Source organism: Bombina bombina, chromosome 1 (assembly GCF_027579735.1).
Source record: "Bombina bombina isolate aBomBom1 chromosome 1, aBomBom1.pri, whole genome shotgun sequence".
NCBI classification, from domain to species: domain Eukaryota; kingdom Metazoa; phylum Chordata; class Amphibia; order Anura; family Bombinatoridae; genus Bombina; species Bombina bombina.
The window spans coordinates 443,586,389-443,611,207 of NC_069499.1; the positions used below are offsets into that span (position 1 = coordinate 443,586,389).

At 34.9% G+C, this 24,819-nt stretch overlaps 1 protein-coding gene across 1 annotated transcript; it reads left to right on the top strand.

The window, feature by feature from the left end:
* The first annotated feature begins 1,144 nt into the window (after window positions 1–1,144).
* Window positions 1,145–21,183, top strand: BBS5 (Bardet-Biedl syndrome 5). The gene is made up of 12 exons (XM_053690073.1): window positions 1,145–1,362; window positions 3,560–3,642; window positions 6,567–6,632; window positions 9,117–9,166; window positions 10,049–10,176; window positions 10,308–10,443; window positions 11,761–11,856; window positions 12,077–12,139; window positions 14,369–14,503; window positions 15,721–15,804; window positions 19,765–19,788; window positions 20,893–21,183. Exons 1-12 carry the CDS (start codon window positions 1,301–1,303, stop codon window positions 20,992–20,994), a joined length of 1,029 nt encoding a protein of 342 aa, XP_053546048.1. The 5' UTR covers window positions 1,145–1,300; the 3' UTR covers window positions 20,995–21,183.
* The last annotated feature ends 3,636 nt before the right edge of the window (window positions 21,184–24,819 follow it).

The following is a 24,819-nucleotide window of genomic DNA, read 5'->3' on the forward strand; positions in this document are numbered from 1 at the left end:
CCGCCCGGCCTCCCCGTGCACGTGCGCGCGTCCGTGCGTGCCGCCCCCCTCCGCATCACAAATGCCACTGATGGCCGCCACCCGCCTCCCACCCACCAACGAACTTAGCCGTTAATGTCCGGTGCAGAGAGGGCCACAGAGTGGCTCTCTCTGCATCGGATGGCTAAAAATGGTTATTGCAGGATGCCTCGATATCGAGGCATCACTGCAATAACCGGAAAGCAGCTGGAAGTGAGCAGGATCGCTTCCAGCTGCTTTCCACACCGAGGACGTGCAGGGTACGTCCTCAGGCATTAACTGCCTTTTTTTGAGGACGTACCCTGCACGTCCTCGGTCGTTAAGGGGTTAAGGAAGGTTACCCGTTTTTTTGAGCTCATCTTCGTTCTTTTTAATACACTTATTTCAATTGCACTTAAATTATTTTACTTTTTTATAATATATTATATATTATTATTATTCAGGTTCTGCACCTTGTTGTGGGCAATTTCTAACCCTAGATACAGCCAGAAAAAGACATATTTCCATTTTCCCTCGACAAACAACAATATCACTCTTTATTTTTCACTCCTCGCAACCTACAAATTGGCAAGATTAAAAGCATTGAATATTGCATGCATCTCTTTTCATAAATATATCAGAACTGCGAATATATACGGGCATTTTAAAATGCCAATAGAAATTAATACAAGAATTAGGCATTTCCAGACAACTTATTCGCATATACTTAAAACTTGTGAATGGTTATGAGTCAATTTGTTCGCACATATGGAAAGCTGCGACTCTATCGGCGCATAACCTTTCATAAATATGTTATCATTTGTGAGGGGTTTTCTTTACGACAAATGTGAGAATTTTCTTATTCTCACTTTGATAAATCTTGCCCTCAATTATCGCTGCCCCAAAATATAAACCATATAAAATATCTTAATCTATAGACTATATCCCCTATAAGTATTTTATCAGTAACTGAACTATACTAAAACGGAATACAAAATACTTGTAATAAATAAAAATAATTAAAAGGGGAGTAGCTATTTAGTTGTGCTCGATTGAACCGTTTCGAATCCCACCATGACATCACGTGCATATTGCATAAGCGGAAGTATGTAAAACGCTGAGACTAAAACAACACGTCACAATTGAGCGCAGCCATTAGACCTGCGCATTGTTATGTTACACCAGAGGCGCATGCGCTTTGGTACATAATTAAGATCTGGTTGCCAAGGTTACTGCTGCTGATCTGAAAGATTCACGTTTATTTCATTTTGCTGTATAAAGTCTACTTTAGGAGTCGGGCAATATGCTGTCTGTGTTGGACGCTCTGTGGGAAGACAGGGATGTCCGCTTCGATATATCACCACAGTAAGTGTTGCATCGGTTATGCTTTTGTAACAGCAGATGTGCTGTAACGCATTGACAGCCAAGAATGTGTGAACTACGTTTGTGTTAGTGATGTGAAAGTGGATGTTAATACAGCCATGGGGGTGAACGTGACAGTACACGGACTGTTAATGAAGCCATCTATAAAAGCAAAATGCATCTTATTAATAGTATTTTAAAATATTAAAGCCTACATTAAATAATATACACAATAACCTGATGCAATAATCTCTTAATGCTCTGTATGGAGAACATCTTTAGCTGTGCTTGTCAGCTTATCATTATCCAGCGCATAGAGATCGTATTGAAGAAGTGTCTGCTGTGGCATAGATTCCAGTCTTTTAGACTACGGATGGCCAACTTCCTAACACTTGATGTAGAGATCCATATTTTATCTCATTAAAATGTATGGTTATTAAACACATAACTCAAGTATTTATTTGCCATAATAGATATCTAGACTAAAGTCATCTGTTTGCTTTGAACATGGAGGGTTGCTCCCTAGAGTGGGACATAGTTCCTATTGTACACATTACTGCAGGAGCTCTAATTTTGTTAATTAACTCTACTTTTCTTTCAAGAATGGGAAGTGTTTTTTTTGTATTCTGAATATTTTTGTATGTATTAAGTTGTCAACCCAAAATGTGTGTTGTATGATGCATGTGTTTCTCAATAAAAAGATTTGGAAAAAAAGTGTAATCTACAAGTTACATTTGTGATTAACGCTGAACATCTGCATATCCAATATTTAGACTGGATAAACATAAGCTATTTTTTTGCTGAACAAAAAAAGAAAGAGTAGAATAACATGCAAAAATATACTAATCACTGGCAGCTGTCTTGGTTCTTTGCAGATTTTTACAAACTCAATTCATTACACAATCTGTAAACCCTTTTCTTTCTTTTTTTCCCCGTTAATTTTTAACTAACATTTTATAATAGCCAAACAATTAAATGCAATGCATGCCTTAAGCATTGTTACACCAGGTAAATTGTGTTGACAAGAAGCACAAATTCTTGAATTAGAATACAAAAAAGTACTGATGCAAAGGTTTTTATCTGATGGATTGGAATAGTGCTGGTGAGAGGCCTCAATATAAAGTAGCTGTTGGGATTACATAGTGCAACGTTTCTTGAGAATACCTCTTCTGTATTAGAAGAGAGCCCTCTAGTCTCTGTTTTGAGTGAGGTTATTTGATGTTTAAATGTAAAAATAGTACAAACAGAACAAATTGGCAAATAAAATAAAAGCTGACAAATAAAAGGTCTTTATTGCACCCAGTGGTACATCCCTTCCACTTTCTCATCACATAGTATGTGCAACTTGCTCAGTATGAGTCAATTGCATATATGTTTCTGGGTCAGTGTTTGTATGTGGGTTTGTGGAACTTAGTTTTCTTCATTTCAAGTTTGATCATGTAGAAGTGTGTAATTCTCTTTATCATAAACTTTGTGCAAGGAAAACAATATTCCAAGGTGATCCCATATTTATATATGACGTTATGAAGTAGCCAGATAGGGGAAGTGCAGTTCTTTGCTGTATAATAACATTTTTGTTGGTTATAAAAGCACAAATTCTTTGCATTATTTAACATACATTGATTTAATGATAAAGTGTGCAACACACATTGAAAAAAAATCATTTTAGCTTTAAGGGACATTGTACACTAGATTTTTCTTTTCATAAATGTTTTGTAGATGATCCATTTATATAGCCCATATATGTGCGTTTACAGACTCCTGCAGGCTCCTGTTTATGTTATCTGTGTTTTCATATGCAGGGGAGGTGGGGAGTGTCTGCTCTTTTTGTTTACCCAGCCCCTTTCAGTTGGTGTCCCAGACTACTTAATCAACAGTGCTAAACTTGGAGCTTCTAAGTACATTTTTCAAAGGTTTTGTACTGGATTTTTAGATCCGCATCAGTGCACATTCTTCTTTAAAGTAGTGTCTATTACATGCATTTATATGAAAATTGGTGTATACTGTCCCATTAATATTGGCTTAAATTTTACCTGGGAGGTTAGTAAACCCAGGCAGGTACCCATTAATAGGTGATGGGGAGAACACTGTGATGCAAACAATACATATGCTGTATTTGTTATGTGCTATTGAAAATGTATATCAATTACTTTCTGCAGTAGAAGTCAGGATGTACCTACCATTGTCCTTTGTATTTTAGACAAATGAAAATGAGACCAGGAGAAGTACTTATAGACTGCTTAGATTCCATTGAAGACACTAAAGGAAACAACGGTGACCGAGGTAAAGTTACATTTATGTGTTTAATATTTTTAATTATTTATATTTTCTACGTTATGGATTATACACACCAAGAGAGAGAGGTGTACAAAGCTTTAATTCATGAGCATAATAAACTGGTTAACAAAGAAAAACAGAACCCTGTTTAATATGGCAAAACATTACACATTTATTAAATAAGTATCTATTTAAATGTGAAAGCATATAAAATAGCACTGGAACTGTTATAATGAATTTCCAAAGGAGAGTTGCAAATAAAGGTTAGAAATTTTGGATTTTACTCCTGAATTGCGCCTCTTCTTTTTCAAAAAAATATTATTATTATCATTTATTTATTTGTATAGCTACGCCAAATTCCGTAGCGCTGGGTACAAAGATAGGGGTATACAATGATAAGGATTTGTGATCAAAACAAAACTAAACAAATCTAATACAGGAGGAAAAGGGCCCTGCTCCGGAGAGCTTACAGTCTATAGGTTTAGGGTGCAGAGACATAAGGTTGGGGTAGCTTGTCACATCGGTTGTAGTTACAGCAGTGAGTCAGGCAGTTCATGTATTTGTTTGGTTAGGAGGAGAGCTGGAGGAGAGATGGTAAGCCTCTCTGAATAGGTGGGTTTTCAAGGAGCGTCTAAAGTTATACAAGGTTGGAGACAGTCTTATGGATCGGGGTAGAGAGTTCCAGAGGACAGGAGCAGCACGTAAGAAGTCTTGGTGACGGGAGTGGGACGTAGAGATATTAGGAGGGGAGAGACGTAGGTCAGAGGTTGATCAAAGAAGACTAATGGGGAATATTTCACAATGAGAGAGGAAATATAGTTGGGAGTTAGACTGCTGAGTGCATTGTAAGTTACGGTTAATTCTTTAAATTGTATTCTAGAGTGTATGGGGAGCCAGTGCAGAGACTGGCAGAGCGGAGCAGTTGCTGTAGATCGGCGACTTAGGTGGATGAGTCTAGCAGAAGCATTCATAATAGATTGGAGGCAGGAGAGGTGGTGTTTTGGAAGGCCATTTAGAAGTAGATTGCAATAATCAATGCGGGAATTAATGAGTATTTTTGTAGTTTTTTGAGTAAGGAAGGGATGAATTCTGGAAATGTTGCGTAGGTGTGAACGGCATATTAGTTGGAAAGCTAAACTAAAAAAAATAACATTATACAGAGTACTTCCAAAGTTGTTAAACTGCCATTATCATGTTTTAGTATACTATAAAACACTCCTTAGTTTTCTTCTCATCTTATTATATGTTATAGTTATAGTTAAAAATCTGAGAGAAAGAAATTATTGTTTAGTCTATAAGCATTTTTTTAATCTGGTGTAAAATCTCCCTTCATTATAAAACGAACATATTAAAAGCATGTGGTCCTCGATGAAATGGCTGCTAATAAAATCAGAATCTAAAATAAAGACTGATCTTTGAGTATTTTGATATAATCGTATCAAACAGCAAACAAACTGTTTGTTAGGCCGAACACAAACTGCATAAAAATATTCTCCAAGGACCAATCATTGTTATCCAGTGAGGGAACTTTCCATGTTTAATGTCTTATTGGTGTGTAAAAATTGTCATTGGAAATAAAACTTTTTGCCCATTACATAAACTTTACTACTGCATTAATACAGTAATAGAAGACACCGTATGTGCCCATGTCTCCACTCCAACAGACAGTGCTCTGGTCATGTGACCGTCACGTGTGGCATACCTCTTGCTATTAGGGAGCCAATTGTAGTCATTCAAAAGCCCCACAGTAATTCATTTAACTGATGCTTTTCAGATGCATTTGCACTGCAAAAATTTCCCCTATACTTAGTTTGCATTGGGATAATTTGACAGGACTATTCTAATCAACCAGAATACACATTTTACACATTTCTGGCTTCTACTCATAGCCTTTTAGCTTCTTCTTTTTCTTTTTTTTTTTTCCAAGTTCAGCACCTTGGGCCTGTTGAAAAGTATTTTTTGTCTGTTTAGAGGGACATTTATTGGCTGTTTATTTGGCTTTTGTTCAGTTAAAGTTCATGTTAACTAAGAAATTGTTTTAAATAAAAAGTGAAAATTTTTTTTTTTTTCTTGTTTAACTAGATTTTTCTGTTATATCAATTTCTAATACAAACTTTTTTTTCTAATCATGGACTCTTCTAATTGATTGGAATAGCTGCTCTTCTTAAAGGGCACTAAACTCCCCAAAAAATCTCTCATGATTCAGGTAGAGAATAGAATTTTAAACAACATTCCAATTTACTTCTATTATCTAATTTGCTTAATTCTTTAGATATCCTTTGCTGAAGAAATAGCAATGCACATGGGTGAGCCAATCACACGAGGCATCTATGTGCAGCCACCAATCAATGGCTTGTAATAGATATGCTTTTTAGCAAAAGATATCAAGAGAATGAAGCAAAATAGATAATAGAAGTAAATTAGAAAGTTGTTAAAAATTGCATGTTCTGTCTAAATCATGAAAGAAAGAAATTGGGGTTTCATGTCCCTTTTAAGCAGTGCAGTTGTATACATTTTTTTCTAATACTGAGCATGAATGGGATTCCTACTGAAGCAATTTGTAGAAGAAAACACTAAAATTATGAGATTGACAACTATGCATCCTATCGGTTTACTAGATACAGAAAAAGGTTACAGTTAAGATAAGGCTGGATAAAAATGGTGCGATAAAATGAAATAACTTGAAAAAAGTTGGATATTTTTAAACCCATCAATTTTTTTGTTTAGCTGCTAAATCCTATTTTGTTTTTCAACACAAATACTGTTGCATGTGGTTGTAGATCATCCTCCGCACATGAATAACTGCACATAGCAGGTTGGATGATTTGTCAATTAAATTACTTATTATTTTTTTTTTACAAATTGCAGTTTCCATATGCAAATAATTGATTACTTTTGACTTTTGTGCCTTATTTTTTTTTTCTTTTCAGGAAGACTTTTAGTAACAAATTTGCGAATAATTTGGCACTCATTGGCATTACCCCGAGTCAATTTGGGTAAGTAAAGTAAAAATAAATAAATAACTGTACTGAACTAAGTATTTTGTGATAGTTTGTAAAAACAATCTTCTGTAATTGAAGTATTACTACTTGAGGTTTAACTTCTAATGTGCACAGGACCAACTATTGTGCTCCATAGTTTCTATGGTAACTTCACAGGATACAAAGAAAATCTGCAGTGCCAAAAAATTAAGATTTCTGCACTATCCTATGATTGAAAATTAACTTTTAATAAAAGCATTAAAATATTAGTTATAAAAACAAACTCTATAAACGCTAATGCTGTTCCCTTCTAAGAGGAAGGAAAACACTTAGTCTCAGCCCCCTTGTGTTTCTGGCTGTAAAATGGGTCCTCAGTGTCAGGTGGGGGTGCAGACAGCAGGATGAAGCACACCTAAATAAAAACATCAAAAACATTAGGCCCTGATGGCCTTGTCGATGTAAAATTGTAGAACAAAAACAGCCCCCTGTGACACAATGGTTTATGTACTCACCTGTTCACCAGCCGATCCCATACAAACCACTTACTGCACGCCCCGTGTTGCATCAGGTTGATACACTTGTCGATCTAGTGGGAACTTAAGTTTGGTTATATTGGAACTTTAGAATATGTAAAAGAAGACTAATTATTAACTAGTTGGATCGTATCATGATTTCTGATACATTGCTAATTACAAGTGCAGTTCTCCCCAGGAGCTATTTAATAGGCACACCAACTGTCTGATTTTACTGAACACTCGGCTTGAATCTAAGCCAATATTAACCTAAAATTAGCTAATTTTCAATGTCTGTAGCACAAATTATCATTAAATCAGTTTCTGTAAGTTATGCAATTAATATGTGATTTGGTTAGTTTAAGAAACTTTATAAATTACAGAAAATGTTCTAATATTGCAAAGTGTTAATTTGCCCATACCCATTTACTTTCTAATGCCATCCGGCTGGCAACATTTTCTGTGGAGAACACTGCTAGTGTCATATGAGAAAAGATAGTGCCTGTTTGTAAACACTGTGTTGTAATGGTAACATTTCACTATGTCCGGTTAGCCTATCGTTAGGTATACAATGTAACGGACTCTAACTTTCCCAGTGCACAAAAGTAATGGAGAAATTGTAACCACCAACAAAATGTGTCAGTGAAAACTTTTACTTTCACTGTGATTCAGTAGCTCTCAGAGCATGTGTGGATGGAAAATGTCCATAGATCAATCATGCATTACTAAAAATAGATCATAAAGGGCTTTTCATGTTTACCAATACAGCTGTTTATGGTGTCCTTAGCAGTCCACAAAAATAAACAAACTGTGCACACTCACAAAGAACAGGTGAAAACAGGTGAAGTAACAGAAAATGCATGTTTATACTGCAAAATGTATTCTAACTGGCAGCTACAGGCAACACTCACTGCTAGACAGTCAGAAACCTCCACAAATGTGACAAGAAAAAGCAGGTGCGTTGACCACATGAACATCTGTTGTTTTTTGTTTAGTTTGTAATCTGTAAAAGCAGTTTAAGGAACCTTCTTTCAGATGGAGCAATGAACATTATTGCAGACCTAAAGGTGATGAATCCTATAAGTAAAAAGGGGACTGAAATCTAGGGCTGTAGACTATATTTAATACATATACAGACACTAGTAATTATGATTATTCCATCATATAAAATGGAGTAGCCACTAGCCAGCAATTTTTTTAGGAGCCAAGCAAGAAAGACAGAGCTCTAGAGATTTATATATTTAGAACATTTAAAAAAAAAAGAAAAAAAAAAGAAGAAGGTGCCAGGAATATAATTGTAGAAGGTAATTTTAAAGTGTCAAGAAGCGATGTCAAGTCCTACCATATAAAATATTCCCTGATCTAAACATTTGTTTAGTTTTTAACTATTAGCTAAGTTCATGTCTTAATAAACATTTTTTTCTCTCAAATATTTGTAAATTATTTTAGCAATACAGACTTTCCTTTATTTTATTTTTATTTATTTTTTAAGTTTGTGTGTAGATTCAATAGTTTTCATATGAATAAACCAAATTGCTTGGGACTGGAAAATGTTTGGATTTTGGAATAGTTTGGCTTTTGGAATATTTGCCTCTGTAAAATAGGACAGTTTGGAAATGGAATAGAACCAAGTGTAAACAACAATCGCTTATGTTATTTGGGCAGTATTTACATGTCATAATTCAGTTTATGCATGCAACCTAAAGGTAGTTTTATATCATTTTTAATACTTTTGTATGCATAGTAACATGAGAAGTACAGTACTGTAATCAGAAAGGTAATATTTGTTTTTTTTAGATATAGACTATCATTTGCATTTTAGAACACAACAACCAAACCAAAGACACAGGCAGAGAAGATTGTGACTTATAATTTTTTTAAATATTATTTAAAAAGTTTGCATTTTGGAATTCAGGATTTGGGGATTTGTACCTGTATTATTGTTTGTCTCATAATTTTTTTTTTACTTGTTATTTATTTTAAATAGCTGTAGGTTACAACTGCATTGTGACCATCACAACACGAACTGCTAATTCAGTAAGTAATGAAACCTATTTGGTTATTTTGTACAATCCATTGATCATACCTGTCCATCATAATTTTTTTTGGTTTGGACATATTCAAAATACCACTTACTGTAGCTGTAAAACATAAAGTTGCAATAAGAAAATGCTTTTATTACCAGACAGTGTACAACTAGTCCTGAACTGAACACATCTAGTGAGCCAATCACTGTCCTTGTTCAGCTTAGGATCAACAATATATTTGTGCTCCAAAGCTTGCTTTACATAAACAAATTGATATCAGCAAGCTATAGTGCTATATGAAAAATATGCATGTTTAATATAGCCCATCATATAAATAATAGGGACTCTGAAGACCAATATGCATTGTTCCTTTTGCAGGATGGGGTACCCTGAAAGCATTTTTTTAAATGGGAAAGTCCTTATATTACTGTATGTTGTGAATGAAGGGGATGAGGTATCCTATACCATAAGCAGGTTAATTTACTTCCCAATAAAGGAGAGAATGCCCATCCTGCAGAGGACCACCCATGCAGCTATTTTAATGTATTATTTTTGGCACTGGAATGGTTAAACAGTTTACATTGTTCAACCAATGGTAAATTCCGTCTGGAATACTAGTCCCAGGCATCATATCCTCATAGGATGTAAATAAATGAATGCTGTGAAAATGATGATGATGATGTCAAAATGTCACCTGTTTTTTTAGCAAAGAAAGGACATTTTATTAAGCAAAATAAATTCTTAAATGCTGATTTATATGAATGATGGCGGGTACAGAATATTCTCTAGAGGCAGTAGTTAGTGTTATTAATTAATTCAGTAATTTTATCACTGTCTATTTAATATCACTGTGTAAACATATATTTATTTATTTATTTTTTCTTTCTTATAGAAACTACGGGGTCAGACCGAAGCACTTTATATCTTAACAAAATGCAATAACACTCGATTTGAGTTTATTTTTACAAACATTGTTCCTGGTAGTCCAAGGCTATTCACATCAGTCATCGCTGTACATAGGTAATTGTCCTGTGGCTTTAGCTTGTGAAATAGCCATTTTGACCAGGTTACATATTTCCAAAGTTATAATATTTTACATAAATACTTAAGGCACATTTATTGTTTTGTCACTCCTTTTGCTTTTTTTCTAGAGCTTATGAAACATCTAAAATGTATAGAGATCTCAAATTAAGAGGAGCCCTGATACAAAACAAACAGCTGAGGCTTCTCCCGCAGGAGCAAGTGTATGATAAAATCAATGGCGTATGGAATTTATCTAGTGACCAGGTACATGTAAAAAATACAAGAATGCAATGTAAATAACAATCAATTTCCCCTAATGCTATTAATCTATCTCTTATTTTAAAAATGATTCTTACGGAGACAGTGGAATCAGTTTACTAACTCCCTATACATTTGATGATTATTTTTTTTTTTATGTAAATAATAAATTGTTGCTTTCTTGTTATGTAATATATAGCATTATTATACAGTCTAACATGTACTAGTGCATGGTCAGGTTTGTCTGGGTTCCCTAGTAAGTACATTGTTATGAATTTCTGTAGTAACCATCAGGCCCGCCATCATGGGGTTAAAGGCATAACTAAATTCAGGTGCCTGGTGGGCAAGGGGGGCCAAGGCCTCAACCACCCACTAGGCTTTTTTTTTTTTTTTTTTCATTCTAGCAATTGTGCAGTCGCGCCAGCTGGCCTGGGGGGTCTTCTTGCTCTCAGTCATGTGTAAAAAGAGAAGTTTGTAGAGCACCTAAGATGCTGTAGTACAATTTCTCCCTTACAAGTGACTGAGTGCAAGAAGACACCAGAACTGCAACTTGCAGTCCGGCCCTGGAGCTGCATTTCTACCAGGATAAAAAAATAGCAATCAAGTGGTTAAGAGCAGGCCGCTTTACCCATAGCAACAGGTAGCAGGAAAGTCAGCCGGAAGCGGTGAGAGGCAGATAAGGGACAAGAATATTACTACGCAGTGGTGCAGGAAATAAAACACAGAATAGGGATGCGAAACCTTAAAAAAGTGTGAGTAACCTCACCAAAGAAGGGTTTCAGAAATGTATAACTCCCCAAATTTCGTTATAGGGTTATAGTGAAAAAAACGTCCCAAGATCTTCCAGTCAGATTACTACGAGATAAAAAAAATTGTTGAATAATAATTTTAAAGCTATATGAAGTTACTGTAGATGATATTGTGAGGTCTGCAGTGACCTGCTCTTGGCTATGAGGAAATTGGCATCCAATTATCTTTGTGGGGTGTCCTACAGGTGTTTTATCGGTGGAGCCATAGAAAGAGAGGTAGGGCCTCTGGGTTGTGTAATGAGTGGTTCCACACACATTATTTAAGGGGTGTGGTGGAGCAGTCCCTGACAGTGGAATAGGTATTAAAACCTTTATCTTTTAATAAACTTCATCTCAAATGTTTAAAAGTCTTACATAATACAGATTATGTTTTCTCTTACATACATAAAACAATGTAAAGTTGTGCCCTTTGTACATATTATTAAATTATTCTTCCATTAGCGCTTGATTTTGATGTCTTGTAACTTAATGCTTACTTGTGCCAAGTCATGAAAACGTACTTTTTTCCTTTTAGGGTAATCTGGGAACTTTCTTTATAACTAATGTGAGGATAGTTTGGCATGCCAACATGAATGACAGCTTTAACGTCAGCATCCCTTACCTACAGATTGTAAGTTGACTAGTGTTCTGAGTATTTAAATGCACATTTCTTTTTGTGAGGAAGCACAGATTTTATGTTTATGCACTATTCTATACTGTTAAGTATATTATTGTATTGTATGTTACAAAAAAAATGTCATGCTACTCGAGATAGCATGTGTTGTTGTCAGTTCTTGAACATTATACAAATAATTAAACATTTTATTTGTATTTTTTCCTTTCATAATTAGCGCTCCATTAAGATCAGAGACTCAAAATTTGGCCTAGCCCTTGTGATAGAGAGTTCTCAACAGGTAAATATATAAATACATCTAAATGAATTTATTTGTTTTGCGTATTCCAATTAATCAAAGTTAAATGGACTATAAAAAAACAAAATATATTTCATGCCCCTCCCTCTAATTATGGGTGCCGCCATTCTCGAACCTAGGTTACACTGCAGTTATCTGAAGGAGAGTTGCTAAACATGTGGAAATACATCAGCAATCAAATGCAGTGAAATCTAAACTTCAACCTGGTTGCACCCATGTCTAGAGGGAGGCGGGGAATAACCTCAATACAATGCGTATAAAATGTATTTAGTGTTTAATGTTGCTTTAAACCATAGCTGCAAGTGAATTATTTGGGAGCGACTGACACCTTGGTTTGTAATATGTGTTCTGGGCAATCAAGGATATATCAGTGCATGTGTGTGTTCTGCAGTCAATTCTATGTTAAACACTGATTTTCAAACTTTGAAGTTTTTACTATACAAAGTCAGACAGATTGATTGTGATCTCATGGAATTAAACATTGATTCTAATTGGTATATATGACTGTTAAAACTGAATGTATTAAATCTAAAGAGAGCCTAAATCATGCTTTTTACCAATGTAAAACATCTTACTTTAAAACACTGAGGGCTAGATTACAAGTAAAGAGGTATTTTGCGCTTTTGCTCGAGCGTAAACTTCACTAGAAGTAAGCTTTTTTTATGTCGGGTAGCATACGCATTACTATTTTGAAAGTAAAAAGTTTGCACGCAAGCAAAACCCGACACGCTAACTTGAGGACTATTGATATTCGCCCGATAGACACCAATGGAGAGGGTAGAAGAAAAAACTAACACTTATCACTCACGCGCTAACCCGACAGAAGTTAATAATATTTTACATTCCAATATTCTTCACAACAAACTCTTCAGAGCTGCACTCTTGTTTTTGTTCTTGTTGAGCCCCACATGGCTATTGGATACGAGGTAAAAATGTCACCTCTTGGAAAAAAAATACATTTGCGTTAGGCTGCATACATGGTTAACAACAGTGTGAGTCATTATTTCCAAAATATTAAGCCTACTTTATGGCTACACCTTAAGCATTCATATTTAAACTGCAGAATATTCTAGTTTCAGAGAGAAATGGCAATCCACTTTGACTTAAGTTAATTTTTTCCACTTACCTTGTTTGGTCAATCTATTTGGGTGCCTGCAAATTTGCATTTTATAAGAGAAATAAGGATATATGAAAATAAAATGACAGATGTAGGAGAATGCTGATATTTAAGTATATCATTTAGGCGATACAGCCTCCAATTGGATTTTTTACCCCAAAGTTAGGAAAGAAAAATAAATCATGGGGGGGGGGTTACTGCATATTTTGTAGGTTTGTGAACTCCACTAAAATACTTTAGTTTAGTTAGTGCTTTGAATGCATTGCTCTTCAAGGGACAGTGAATTCAAAATGAAACCTCCATAATTCAGGATAGACCATGCAATTTTAAACCATTTTCCAATTTACCTCTATTATCGATTTGTCTTAGTTCCCCTTGTATCTTTTGTTGCAGACTAAATCCAGGTAGGTTCATAGGAGCTCAGGAACGTGTATGTGCAATGGTTTTTGGCAGCAGTGTTTACAATTGTGTATAGCATTGTTATTAACACTGCTGTCCCATGGCTAAAGTTACGTGCCTGCTCCTGAACTAGCCGAGCAATACAATTTAATAAAAGATACCAAGAGAACTAATTTGTTAGTTAATAAGTGATTGCATTTCTGTACATGTCATGTAAGAAAATTAAAAGCATTGCAGAGGCTAATATTATTATTTAGACATAATCAAGAAAGAGATAAAACATCACTAATAACCAGGTACTTATCCATATTACAAAATATGTGTTTAGCAGAAATTATTGGAATATGAAAAACAGATACAATACACATACACTGTGTTAAAACAGATATAAGTATACTATCAGTATGTGAGGAGATCATTTCAGTTAAATATTCCAAAAATAAAGTAAGTATTAACATTTTTTATTTTGTTGCAGCAGCAAATATCAGAATTGTATGTTTGTTGATGTGTTTGTGGGAAAGCTCAGAGTATTCCCAATGTAACAGCCCAATGCATCAGTACTGTCTGGGATTTATGGAAATAGTTGTAAAATGGCCGATTGTTTTTTTTTTTTTTTTTTTAAATCTTATTTTGCTTTGTCTCCAAATCAACTGCTAACGTATGTTTTCTGAACCTTCCTTTTCTCTGCATCTCAGAGTGGTGGATATGTCCTAGGATTTAAAATAGATCCTGTTGAAAAACTCCAGGATTCTGTCAAGGAAATCAACTCACTTCACAGAGTTTACTCTGCAAGCCCCATATTTGGGGTAGATTATGAAATGGAAGAAAAGGTAAAAAAATGTTTTTATATATTTTTATTTTTTTGTTAGCCCAAATTCCTATTAATAATAGAGGTTTGGAATTATAGTTTAGGATTGTAGATGATTCATCTAGTGTTATATATAAGATATTAGTTTATATTTAATATATACAGACATACAGAGTGGTTTTATCTTAAAGGGACATGAAACCAAAACATTTTCTTTCATGGTTCAGTTAAAGCATTTCTTTGTAAACAACTTTCCAATTTATTTCTGTTATCACGTTGTCTTTGTTCTTTAAATAACCCATGTTGAAAAGCAGGAAAATAAGCTAAAGAGCATGCACAGGTCTGCACTATATGGCATCAGTTTTGCAAGAATGTTTTACACTGGCAAGCAGCACTTTTTTCCTTCCTTGTAGTGCTCCCCACATGTGCACGCTACCTACCTAGGTATCTCTTCAACAATAATACCAAGAGAACAAAACAAATCTGATAATAGAAGTAAACTGGAAACTTTTTTTTAAATTGTTTGTTCTGTCTAAATCACTATAGGCAAAATTTGAGTTTCGTGTTCCTTTAAAGCAGACTGCCATTTATTTCAGTTGTGCTTCTTTTATGACTGGTAATACCATTTTTATATATATTTATAAGTTATTGAGCTGGTGTTTGTTCCGAGAGTGTGCTTCTCATATAAACCTTTAAAGAGGTGCTTTAGAATTTAATTTACATTTTTTAATTGTTATAAATGTTAAAGGAACAGTAAAGTCAAAATTAAACTTTCGTAATTCGGATAGAGCATGCAATTGTAAACAACTTTCCAATTTACTTCTGTTATCAATTTTGCTTTGTACTTTTGGTATCTTTTATTGAAGAGTAAAACTAGGTAGGCTTATAAGAGCTCAGGAGTGTGCACGTGTCTTTAGTACTCTATGGCAGCAGTGTTTTGCAACATTGTATAGCAAAGCTACAAATGTTGCAAAACACTGCTGCCATATTGAATTCACATGCACACTCCTGAGCTCTTATGAGCCCACCTAGTTTTACTCTTCAATAAAAGATACCAAGAGAAAGAAGCAAATGATAACAGAAGTAAATTGAAAAGTTACTTCATGAACCATGAATCATGAACATTTAATTTTGACTTTACTGTCCCTTTAAGTATTGTTGGTGTCTCTGAGTGTTGCAATATGTTATGAGGTTTCAGCTATTATCACAAGTAGTTTAATTCATTTTCATGTTAATTAGCCACAAGCTCTGGAAGAACTGACCGTAGAACAAATTCAGGATGATGTTGAAATAGAAGCGGACGAGCACACAGATGCATTTGCGGTAAGATTTTTTTTAATAACTAGCATAGTTTTAAAACCAAGAAAATGAAAAGGATACAGGAAGTTTGTCTGAAGGGAAACAAATGTATATTAGCGATAATCTGAAAAGTAAGGCGCAAAATTCTTTATTTACTCCTTTTTTTATTTTATTTCTTATTCTGTTAGTTAAGTAATCTGTCATTCCTCTTCATATTTACCTTCAAAGCCATGAGTATGAAGTATACATGATCTGAGTATATACACCTGGCAACCAGTTGCTGTTTCCCTGATGGTTAGACTAGAAATGTATGAATACATTCTGTAATGCCTGTGCACCACCCAGTTACACCGGCAAATGTTAAAGGGACGCTGGGTACAACTACAGGGACATGGTTACTACTCATTATGCTATTGTTTTTCCTCCTGTACCTGCATCTCTCTTTAAAGCCATTGTTTTATTTTAACTCATTACAGAACCCAGTTAATAAATCTCTGTAGTTTATACTGGGTGGTGCAATCTTGTAGCGCGCGTATTGTTGCATCCTGTGACAAGAGCAGTGCACTTGATGTTACTGGCTTTTTGAGAGCTGTGCCTTTCACTTCAGTTTAGCTCACATCATAGTAAGAGCAGAAGTGTTATATTTGTTGCATTGTTTGAAACAGGGTGAATTTAATTTAAATCAAATCGATTTAAAAAACTAGTTTGTAAGACTGATTTAAATGGATCATTTTTAGAATAATACCTATTCAGATTATTTTTCCGGTTATATCAGACCATTACTGATTTTTTTGATTTTTTTTATTTAATACTAGTTGATAAGCCTGCCCAGAGGGCAGTCTAATTATTTTTTAAACTACAGATGTAGAAACAATGTATTTTGTAACTCTTCTTTTATATAAAAATTTAAGCTACAGGTGTAGCAATACTATAATTTTAATGGACTACTATCTTAAATATATCAAAACTATTTTCTATATAATAAACTACAGATATAGACACACTCTAATTGGACAAACTACTGTCCTAAATAAATACAAAATTTCTTTAATATCTACTTTAAGTATATTTCTTTATATACAACATTTTTAAACTTTAAAAAAAAAAACAAACATTTTTAAACCGCCAAAACCCACAACGCAAATAACTATTTAAATAACTAAGTACTGTACACTAACCTAACAACCCCTAACCTAAAACCCCATTAAATAAACCCAAATTACCTAAACTAATACATTCTAAAGTTACAAAAAAAAAAAAAGCTAACATTACAGAAAAAAAAAAAAAATTACCAAATTTAACAAAATTAAACCTAATCCCTATGAATATAAAAAAGACCCCCCCAAAAAAAAAAAAACCCCTACTCTAAGAATAAACTACCAGTAGCACTTAAAAGGGCTTTTTGCGGGGCTTTGCCCCAAGATAATCAGCTCTTTTACAAAAAATATGCAAAGTCCCACCTAACATTAAACCCCCCACCCCCCAAAATAAAAGAACCTAACACTAAAAAACCTAAACTACCCATTGCCCTGAAAATGTTTGGGCATTGCTCTTAAAAGGGCATTTAGCTCTTTTACTGCCCATCCCTAATCTAAATAAAACAACCCCCCCCCAAAAAAAAACCCTTAAAAAATACTAAATCTAACCCCCAGTTTGGTACTCACGGTTCCTGAAGTCCGGCGGAGAAGGTCCTGTTCCAGGCGGTGAAGTCTTCTTCCAAGCGCAACCTCTTCTTCTTCCAGGAACATCCTGCGCAGAGCGGTGCTGAAGACTGCAGAGCTGAAGACCGGCGACCCTCCCTGGAACTGCAGACCGGCGACCGCAGAGCCATGGAGCATGGAGGATCCTCTTCATACGCTCTCCGCCGTACGCGGAATAGTGAATTCAAGGTACGCGATTAAAGATGGCGTCCCTTTAATTCCTATTGGCTAATTTGATTCTTCCAATTCAAATCATCCAATAGGATGAGAGCTACTCAAATCCTATTGGCTGATCAAATCAGCCATTAGGATGAGAGCAAGTGAAATTTTTCTGGCTATTCAAATCAGCCAACAGAATTTCACTTGCTCTCGTCCTATTGGCTAATTTAATCGGAGGAGGGTTTAATGTTAGGTGGGACTTTGTATATTTTTTGTAAAAGAGCTGATTATCTTGGGGCAATGCCCTGCAAAAAGCCCTTTTAAGGGCTACTGGTAGTTTATTCTTAGAGTAGGGGGTGTTTTTATTTTGGGGGGTCTTTCTTATTTTCATAGGGATTTAGGTTTAATTTTGTTAAATTTGGTAATTTGATTTTTTTATTTTCTGTAATGTTTGCCTTTTTTTTATTTTTTGTAAACTTTTTGTAACTTTAGAATGTATAAGTTTAGGTAATTTGGGTTTATTTAATGGGGTATTAGGTTAGGGGGTGTTAGGTTAGGGTACTTGGTTATTTAGATAGTTGTTTGCGTTTTGGTTTTTGGCGGTTTAAAGGGTTAATAAGTTAATTAGGTTTATTGTGATGTGGGAGTTTTTCGGTTTAGGGGTTAATAGGGAAATTAGGTATATAGCAATGTGGGGTTTTTGCTGTTTAGGAATTAATACTTCGTGTAGGATTTTTTTATTTCTTTGTTATATTTCGTGTGGGCTGTGGGTTTTTTTTTTTTGTTTTTTTGGGGTTTTTTTTAATACTTGATGCGGGCGTTTTTTTTGTTTTTTGTTTTTTAATACTTGATGCGGGCGGTTAGTTTTTTCTTTTTCAAATACTTTAAGGTGGGCGATTAGTTGTTGCTTTTGTAATGCTCCGATGCCTTTGCTGCATCCCGGTGGATTCCGAAAATGGCAGGGTGGTGAAAGGATTTTTTCACCACCCTGACATTTTCGGAATTCACCTGGATGCAGCTTTTGGCGGTGAAATGGTGGCATGAAATATACCAAAATGGGCATAGATCAATACTTTGGGTTGTCTATTAAAAAAAAATGTATATGTCAAGGAATATTCAGAGATTCCTGACAGATATCAGTGTCCCAATGTAACTAGCGCTAATTTTGAAAAAAAAAAATGGTTTGGAAATAGCAAAATGTTACTTATATTTATTGCCCTATAACTTGCAAAAAAAGCAAAGAACATGTAAACATTGGGTATTTTTAAACTCAGAACAAAATTTAGAAACTATTTAGCATAGGAGTTTTTTTGGTGGTTGTAGATGTGTAACAGATTTTGGGGTCAAAGTTAGAAAAAGAGTGTGTGTTTTTAATCAAATTTTATATATTTCTTTTATAGTAAATTAGAAGATATGATGAAAATAATAGTATCTTTAGAAAGTCAATTTAATGGCGAGAAAAACGGTATATAATATGTGTGGGTACAGTAAATGAGTAAGGAAAATTACAGCTAAACACAAACACGGCAGAAATGCAAAAATATCCCTGGTCCCAGACGGTCAACAAATGGAAAAGTGGTCTGGTCACGAAGGGGTTAAAGGGACATGAAACCCATTTTTTTTTTCTTTCATTATTTAGATAGAGAATATGATTTTAAACTACTTTCCAATTTACTTCTATTATCTTTTTTGCTTTTTTGAAGGAACAGCAATTCACATGGGTGAGCCATTAACATGAGGAGTACATATGCAGCCACCAATCAGAAGCCCCATAGCCTATCTAGATATGCTTTTTAAAAAAAAAAGTATACCAAGAAAACGAAACAAATTAGATGATACAAATAAATTGGAACGTTTTTTTAAATTGCATGCGTTTTTTGAATCGCGAAAGAAAAAATTGTGTTTCATGTCCCTTTATTAATGTTAAGCCAGTGGTTAGTGTGCTCTTATTTTGGTATGGTGTTGTATGGTTTAAAAGATTATCGATTCAGGGTAAAACTCACTATAATTCTTGTTTTCTACTCCTGTGACTTAATATGTTAAAAATATGTATTAAAAGTGTCATTACCTATATTACAGAAGTGATTTGCATGCAAAGAGCTTATCTTATATCTTATCTTTACAGGCATATTTTGCTGATGGCAACAAGGTAGGCTCTTTTAGTTTTTACAGTCTTTATTTTTGATTAAATGTTAAAGGAACACTATAGTCAAAATTAAACTTTCACGATTTATATAGAGCATGCATTTTTTTTATATGCACACATTCTGAGGCACTAGCTCCTACCGAGCATATGCAAGTATTCACAGTATATACATATAATGTGATTAGCAGAAAATTGAACTGACATTATTAAGAAAAAAAATCTAATGCTCATTTGAAGTTCAGACTAAGGGACTGATATTTAAAAGCTTGCCACTGATCTAAGACGTCTCGTCAGTACGGAGAGGTGCCTAAAACAAAATGTTAGAAACACAAAGGGTTCTTGATGTGAAGGAGAGACGCTTACATTACAAAATAAGGCTGATTTCTCTCCATGCAGGCAAGTTTTTTTAATATCTGGCTTTAAAGGGACAGTCTACACCCATGTAAACATTAAGCCATACATTAAATCTTTTACTGAATTTCCTTCTGCAACTGTTATGTGTCATGAACAGCTAAAAAGATATTGTAAAAAGACGTTTATATGCGGAATGGCCGCCAAACTCCTTCCAATCCTCCTTCCTACTCCCTTACAGTACCTTTCTCTTTCAATCTAACACAAGTGATGTATTGAATTGACAAATACGCATGCGCATCTTCTGCAAATATGCATGCACATCTTGTGCAAAGCGGAAGTCTGTGTGCACTCAGGAGGGAAAAAAAGCATCTAAGTTCCTGCTGTTTGGCTCCGCCTAATGTAGTGCATTCGCGAATCGACCAACACTTGAGACCAAAAGTTAACTAGTCATCCTCTTCTTATTGGATGATTAAAAAGCACTGTGACAATTACATCATTGTTAGGTGGAGCTGAGCGGCCATTTCTAACCAACAGAAACAAAGATTCTATCTAAAATATTTTTTTTTCTGTTGATGCCAAGTAACGGTTGCAGGGGTGCAATAGGAAATTCAGTAATAGATCTAAGATATGGCTTAATGTTTACATAGTTGTAGACTGTCCCTTTAAGTGCTATTGCATTATCTTTCTATTAATTTGTTGATTATACAATTCTACTGTTTCATTTTTGTTTTCTCGTGGGGAACAATAAAACAGCAACAAGATCGTGAGGCTGTATTTTCTGAAGAACTTGGACTTGCAGTAGAAAAATTGAAGGATGGATTTACTCTCCAAGGATTATGGGATGTGATGGGATAACTTGAGCCTACTAAGGAATGCAAATTTATTAAGTAATGTAGATTTATTAAAATGAAAAAGTAATAAATATATGTATAATTAAAATTATTTGCTCTATAAAATGTGGATAGGAACCATATGCTCTACTGGAAGTCATTTGTGAAATTGAAATGATGTGCATATAATAAAGCAATATATTTATGATACTAACCAGAACTCCTGTGTTTCTTGAGAGGGAGACAATTAAAACTAGTAGTATCCAATATCTAAGAAGTCTACCTTGTACACTGAGATAATTTAAGTTGTATGTTTATACCCAATGGTAAATTTTTACAAATGTTGACAAAGTGTGAAAATTACAATGTTCGATGACACCATGAAGGAACATCCTGTACCATAATAAATATTAGATATTGTGCACCTCACAGAACTTCCTTACAAAAGTAGGCTAGTTATGCTTTCTCCTACCTCCCCAGTATTGTACTGACTCATAATGGTTGGATAAAAATGACCAAAGCAAAGATAGCATTTCTCCCCGGTTAGCTAGTAAGGAAAATTACTTATTTGTTTTTGTGAATATAATCTATTAATTCTAATCTAAATCAGAATAGAGCTGTAGAAATCCAATCTTTTCATGTTTTAATAAAATTTTGTTTATCATTAGCCATGACAGGCACCAATTCTGATATTTATGCGGAATTAATTTTATTATTTTTTGTTTGGAAAGATCCACCAACCAGTTGTTGGTAAAGAAAAACTTTAAGGGATTCAGATATCAAGATGTCTAATGGGAAAATATAGAAGTGTAGATATAAAAATACTTATAGTAGAAGCTATTACTGTTTTTTCAGTGATATACACACATATCCTGTGTGGGCCTGTGCACCAGTTTTCAAACACAATACATGCTCAGAGAGATGGCTGTGATATCTGAAAACATAATTTGTGTCATACAAGCTACTGCTGACCCTCTGAAAAGGTGTACAGGTGCATAGGCCCTTACAGCATATGTGCGTATGCCACACCAAAAAAAAAAAACAAAAAAACAATAACAACTAAGGCTGTGCTATATAGGGGGTCACATTGCTTTTTATGAAATATTACAATTGCGATTTTATTAAAAAAAATTCTACATACTTTTATTGTAATTATATATTGGATTCCCATAGCAAAACATCCCTTCCAAGCTCCACACCTCAGGGCAGATAGAAAGTCCTCTGACTCCTGAAACAATTTTATTTCATGGAACAGCAGGCCAAAATCAGGACTGAACCAAGAAAATAGGGCATTAGTCCAATATGCTCTAGGTGTCAGATATTTTGTGTGTACACACCAGTCTGATACACACACACACACACACACACACGAACACAAACACACACACAGGAACACACTTTAGGTAGCAGTTAAATTACCTTTAAAAAGCTTGATTTCATTTTGGTTACAGATTGTCATGCTTGATATTTTGTCAAAGCGCACACAAACATATGCCCACACACAAACACTACACATGCACATACGCACAATACACATACAAACACATCCACCACTCACACACATACCACTCACATACACACACCTCAGATTGCACAGCGCTTCACTGTTGTTAACACCTTCCTGCCCATACTTATTTGTCTACATTGGAACAAAGTCAGGGGGAAGTGCCTATGAATCTAGGCATACCCTCCAGCCTGCAATCCCATTTAGGAAGCGGCTATGGCTTCAGGACAGCCAAATGGCTAGGACATTCCATGCCGCCCTAACAGCAAAACTCCCATTACACACAAACACTTACACACAGACACTGAAGTATCAATTTTTCTAAATGTATTTTGATATGAAGAAAAGCACTGACACAAAATGCAAAGACATTGGTAACAATAAAACTGGATTCATCTATAGGTAAGGGAGAAGAAGCGAAGACTGAGGGAGAAAGAATAAAAGTTGGAGTAAAAGTATCAGCTAGATGTAAACTGACAACTTTTAATAGGAATAGAAGTGCACAGTAACTGTGCCATATTGCCTATAACACATTTAACCTACTGGGCTGTCATAGACTGCTGCATAATGGATTTTCCGTTCTGTTATCCAAGATATTAAATGGATATAAAACAATTGGAGATTAGCATATTACTGGTAAATTTAACACTGCACATTAAATATGTGAATGCCTGTAAAGTGCCATCTTTTAAAAGTGCCATTAACCCCTTTGTCCTGCCAGTGCTCCTCTGCAAACTCTCCCAGGCAATGGAAGCTGCCATGTTATACCTTTTTTTTGTTTCTGAAGAACACAGTAACAACACAGACAATTGACAATTTTGCATCTTCCCGCCAAACTACACATACGGTACCTGTGACCATAATATAATGTCACATGACTACCACAAGCTGCGTCCAGCATCTACAGCAAGGGCATGTGCGTGGTCACAGTGCAGTGACATTTACTCTTGCGTATACATGCTTACTTGTTTAGGCCCTGGATAAACTAGAGAGGGCATCAAGGAAATTCATTAGCGGTGACATGTATTTAGTTTTAAATAGGAATTATTTAGGTAATGATAGTAAGTTTTATTTAGATTTATTTTAATTATATTTAAGTTAGGGGGTGTTAGGGTTAGACTTTGATTTAGGGGTTAATAAATTTAATATAGTAGCGGCGATGTCCGGCGCGGCAGATTAGGGGTGAATAAATGTAGGTAGGTGGCAGCAATGTTAGGGACAGCAGATTAGGGGTTAATAATATTTAAATAGTGTTTGCGATGCGGGAGTACGGCGGTTTAGAGGTTAATATGTGTATTATAGTGGCGGCGATGTCCGGAGCGGCAGATTAGGGGTTACTAATTTAATTTTAATGTTTTCGATGTGGGAGGGCCTCGGTTTAAGGGTTAATTGGTAGTTTATGGGTGTTAGTGTACTTTTTAGCACTTTAGTTATGAGTTTTATGCTACGGCTTTGTAGTGTAAAACTTATAACTACTGACTTTAAAATGCGGTACGAATCTTGACGGGATAGGGTGTACCGCTCACTTTTTGGCCTCCCAGGACAAGCTCGTAATACCGGCGCTATGGAAGTCCCATTGAAAATAGACTATACGCAAATTGCGTAAGTTGATTTGCGGTAAGGCCAAAAAAGTGTGCGGTGCCCCTAAATCTGCAAAACTCGTAATACCAGCGATAGTGAAAAAGCAGCGTTATAACCTGATAACGCTGCTTTTTCAGTATAACGCAAAACTCGTAATCTAGCCGATAGGGATTATGTTTAATTTTTTTATTTTGGATAATTTTGTTTATTTTCTGTAATGTTAGACTTTTTTATTTTTGGTAATTTTAGATTAATTTATTTTAATTTAATCTTAGGTTTATTTTTCTAAGTACTGTTAGGATTTTTTATTTTAATTATAATTTATTATTTTATGTAATTTGGGGTTAATTTAGTGGGTGTTAGGTTAGGGGGCTTAGTAATTAAATTAGTTATTTGCGTTGTGGGGGTTTGGCGGATTAGGGATTAATATGTTAATTAGGGTACTTGCTTTTTGGGGGTTTGGCTGATTAGGGGTTAATAGTTTTATTAGGATTATTGGGTTTTGTGTGGGTTTGGGGGTTTAGGGGTTAATAGTTTTATTAGGATTAGATTTATAAGGTTTGTTGCAATGTGGGTTAATAGCGGATTAGGGATTAATACATTTATTAGGTAGTTTGCGATGTTGGGGTTGGCGGATTTAGGGGTTAATACTTTTACTAGGTATATCAGGATGTGGGTGAATGGCGGATTAGGGGTTAATACTTTTATTATTAGTTGCAATGTCGGGGATTGCGGATATAGGGGTTTTTATGTGTCAGGTTTATT

Bases quoted from the DNA above. Each gene is read 5' to 3' on its own strand.
- BBS5 (XM_053690073.1), top strand. From the start codon at position 1,301: ATGCTGTCTGTGTTGGACGCTCTGTGGGAAGACAGGGATGTCCGCTTC. The intron at 15,805-19,764 runs GTAAGATTTTTT...TTATCTTTACAG, and splicing joins AGCACACAGATGCATTTGCG to GCATATTTTGCTGATGGCAA. The intron at 19,789-20,892 runs GTAGGCTCTTTT...ACAATAAAACAG, and splicing joins ATTTTGCTGATGGCAACAAG to CAACAAGATCGTGAGGCTGT.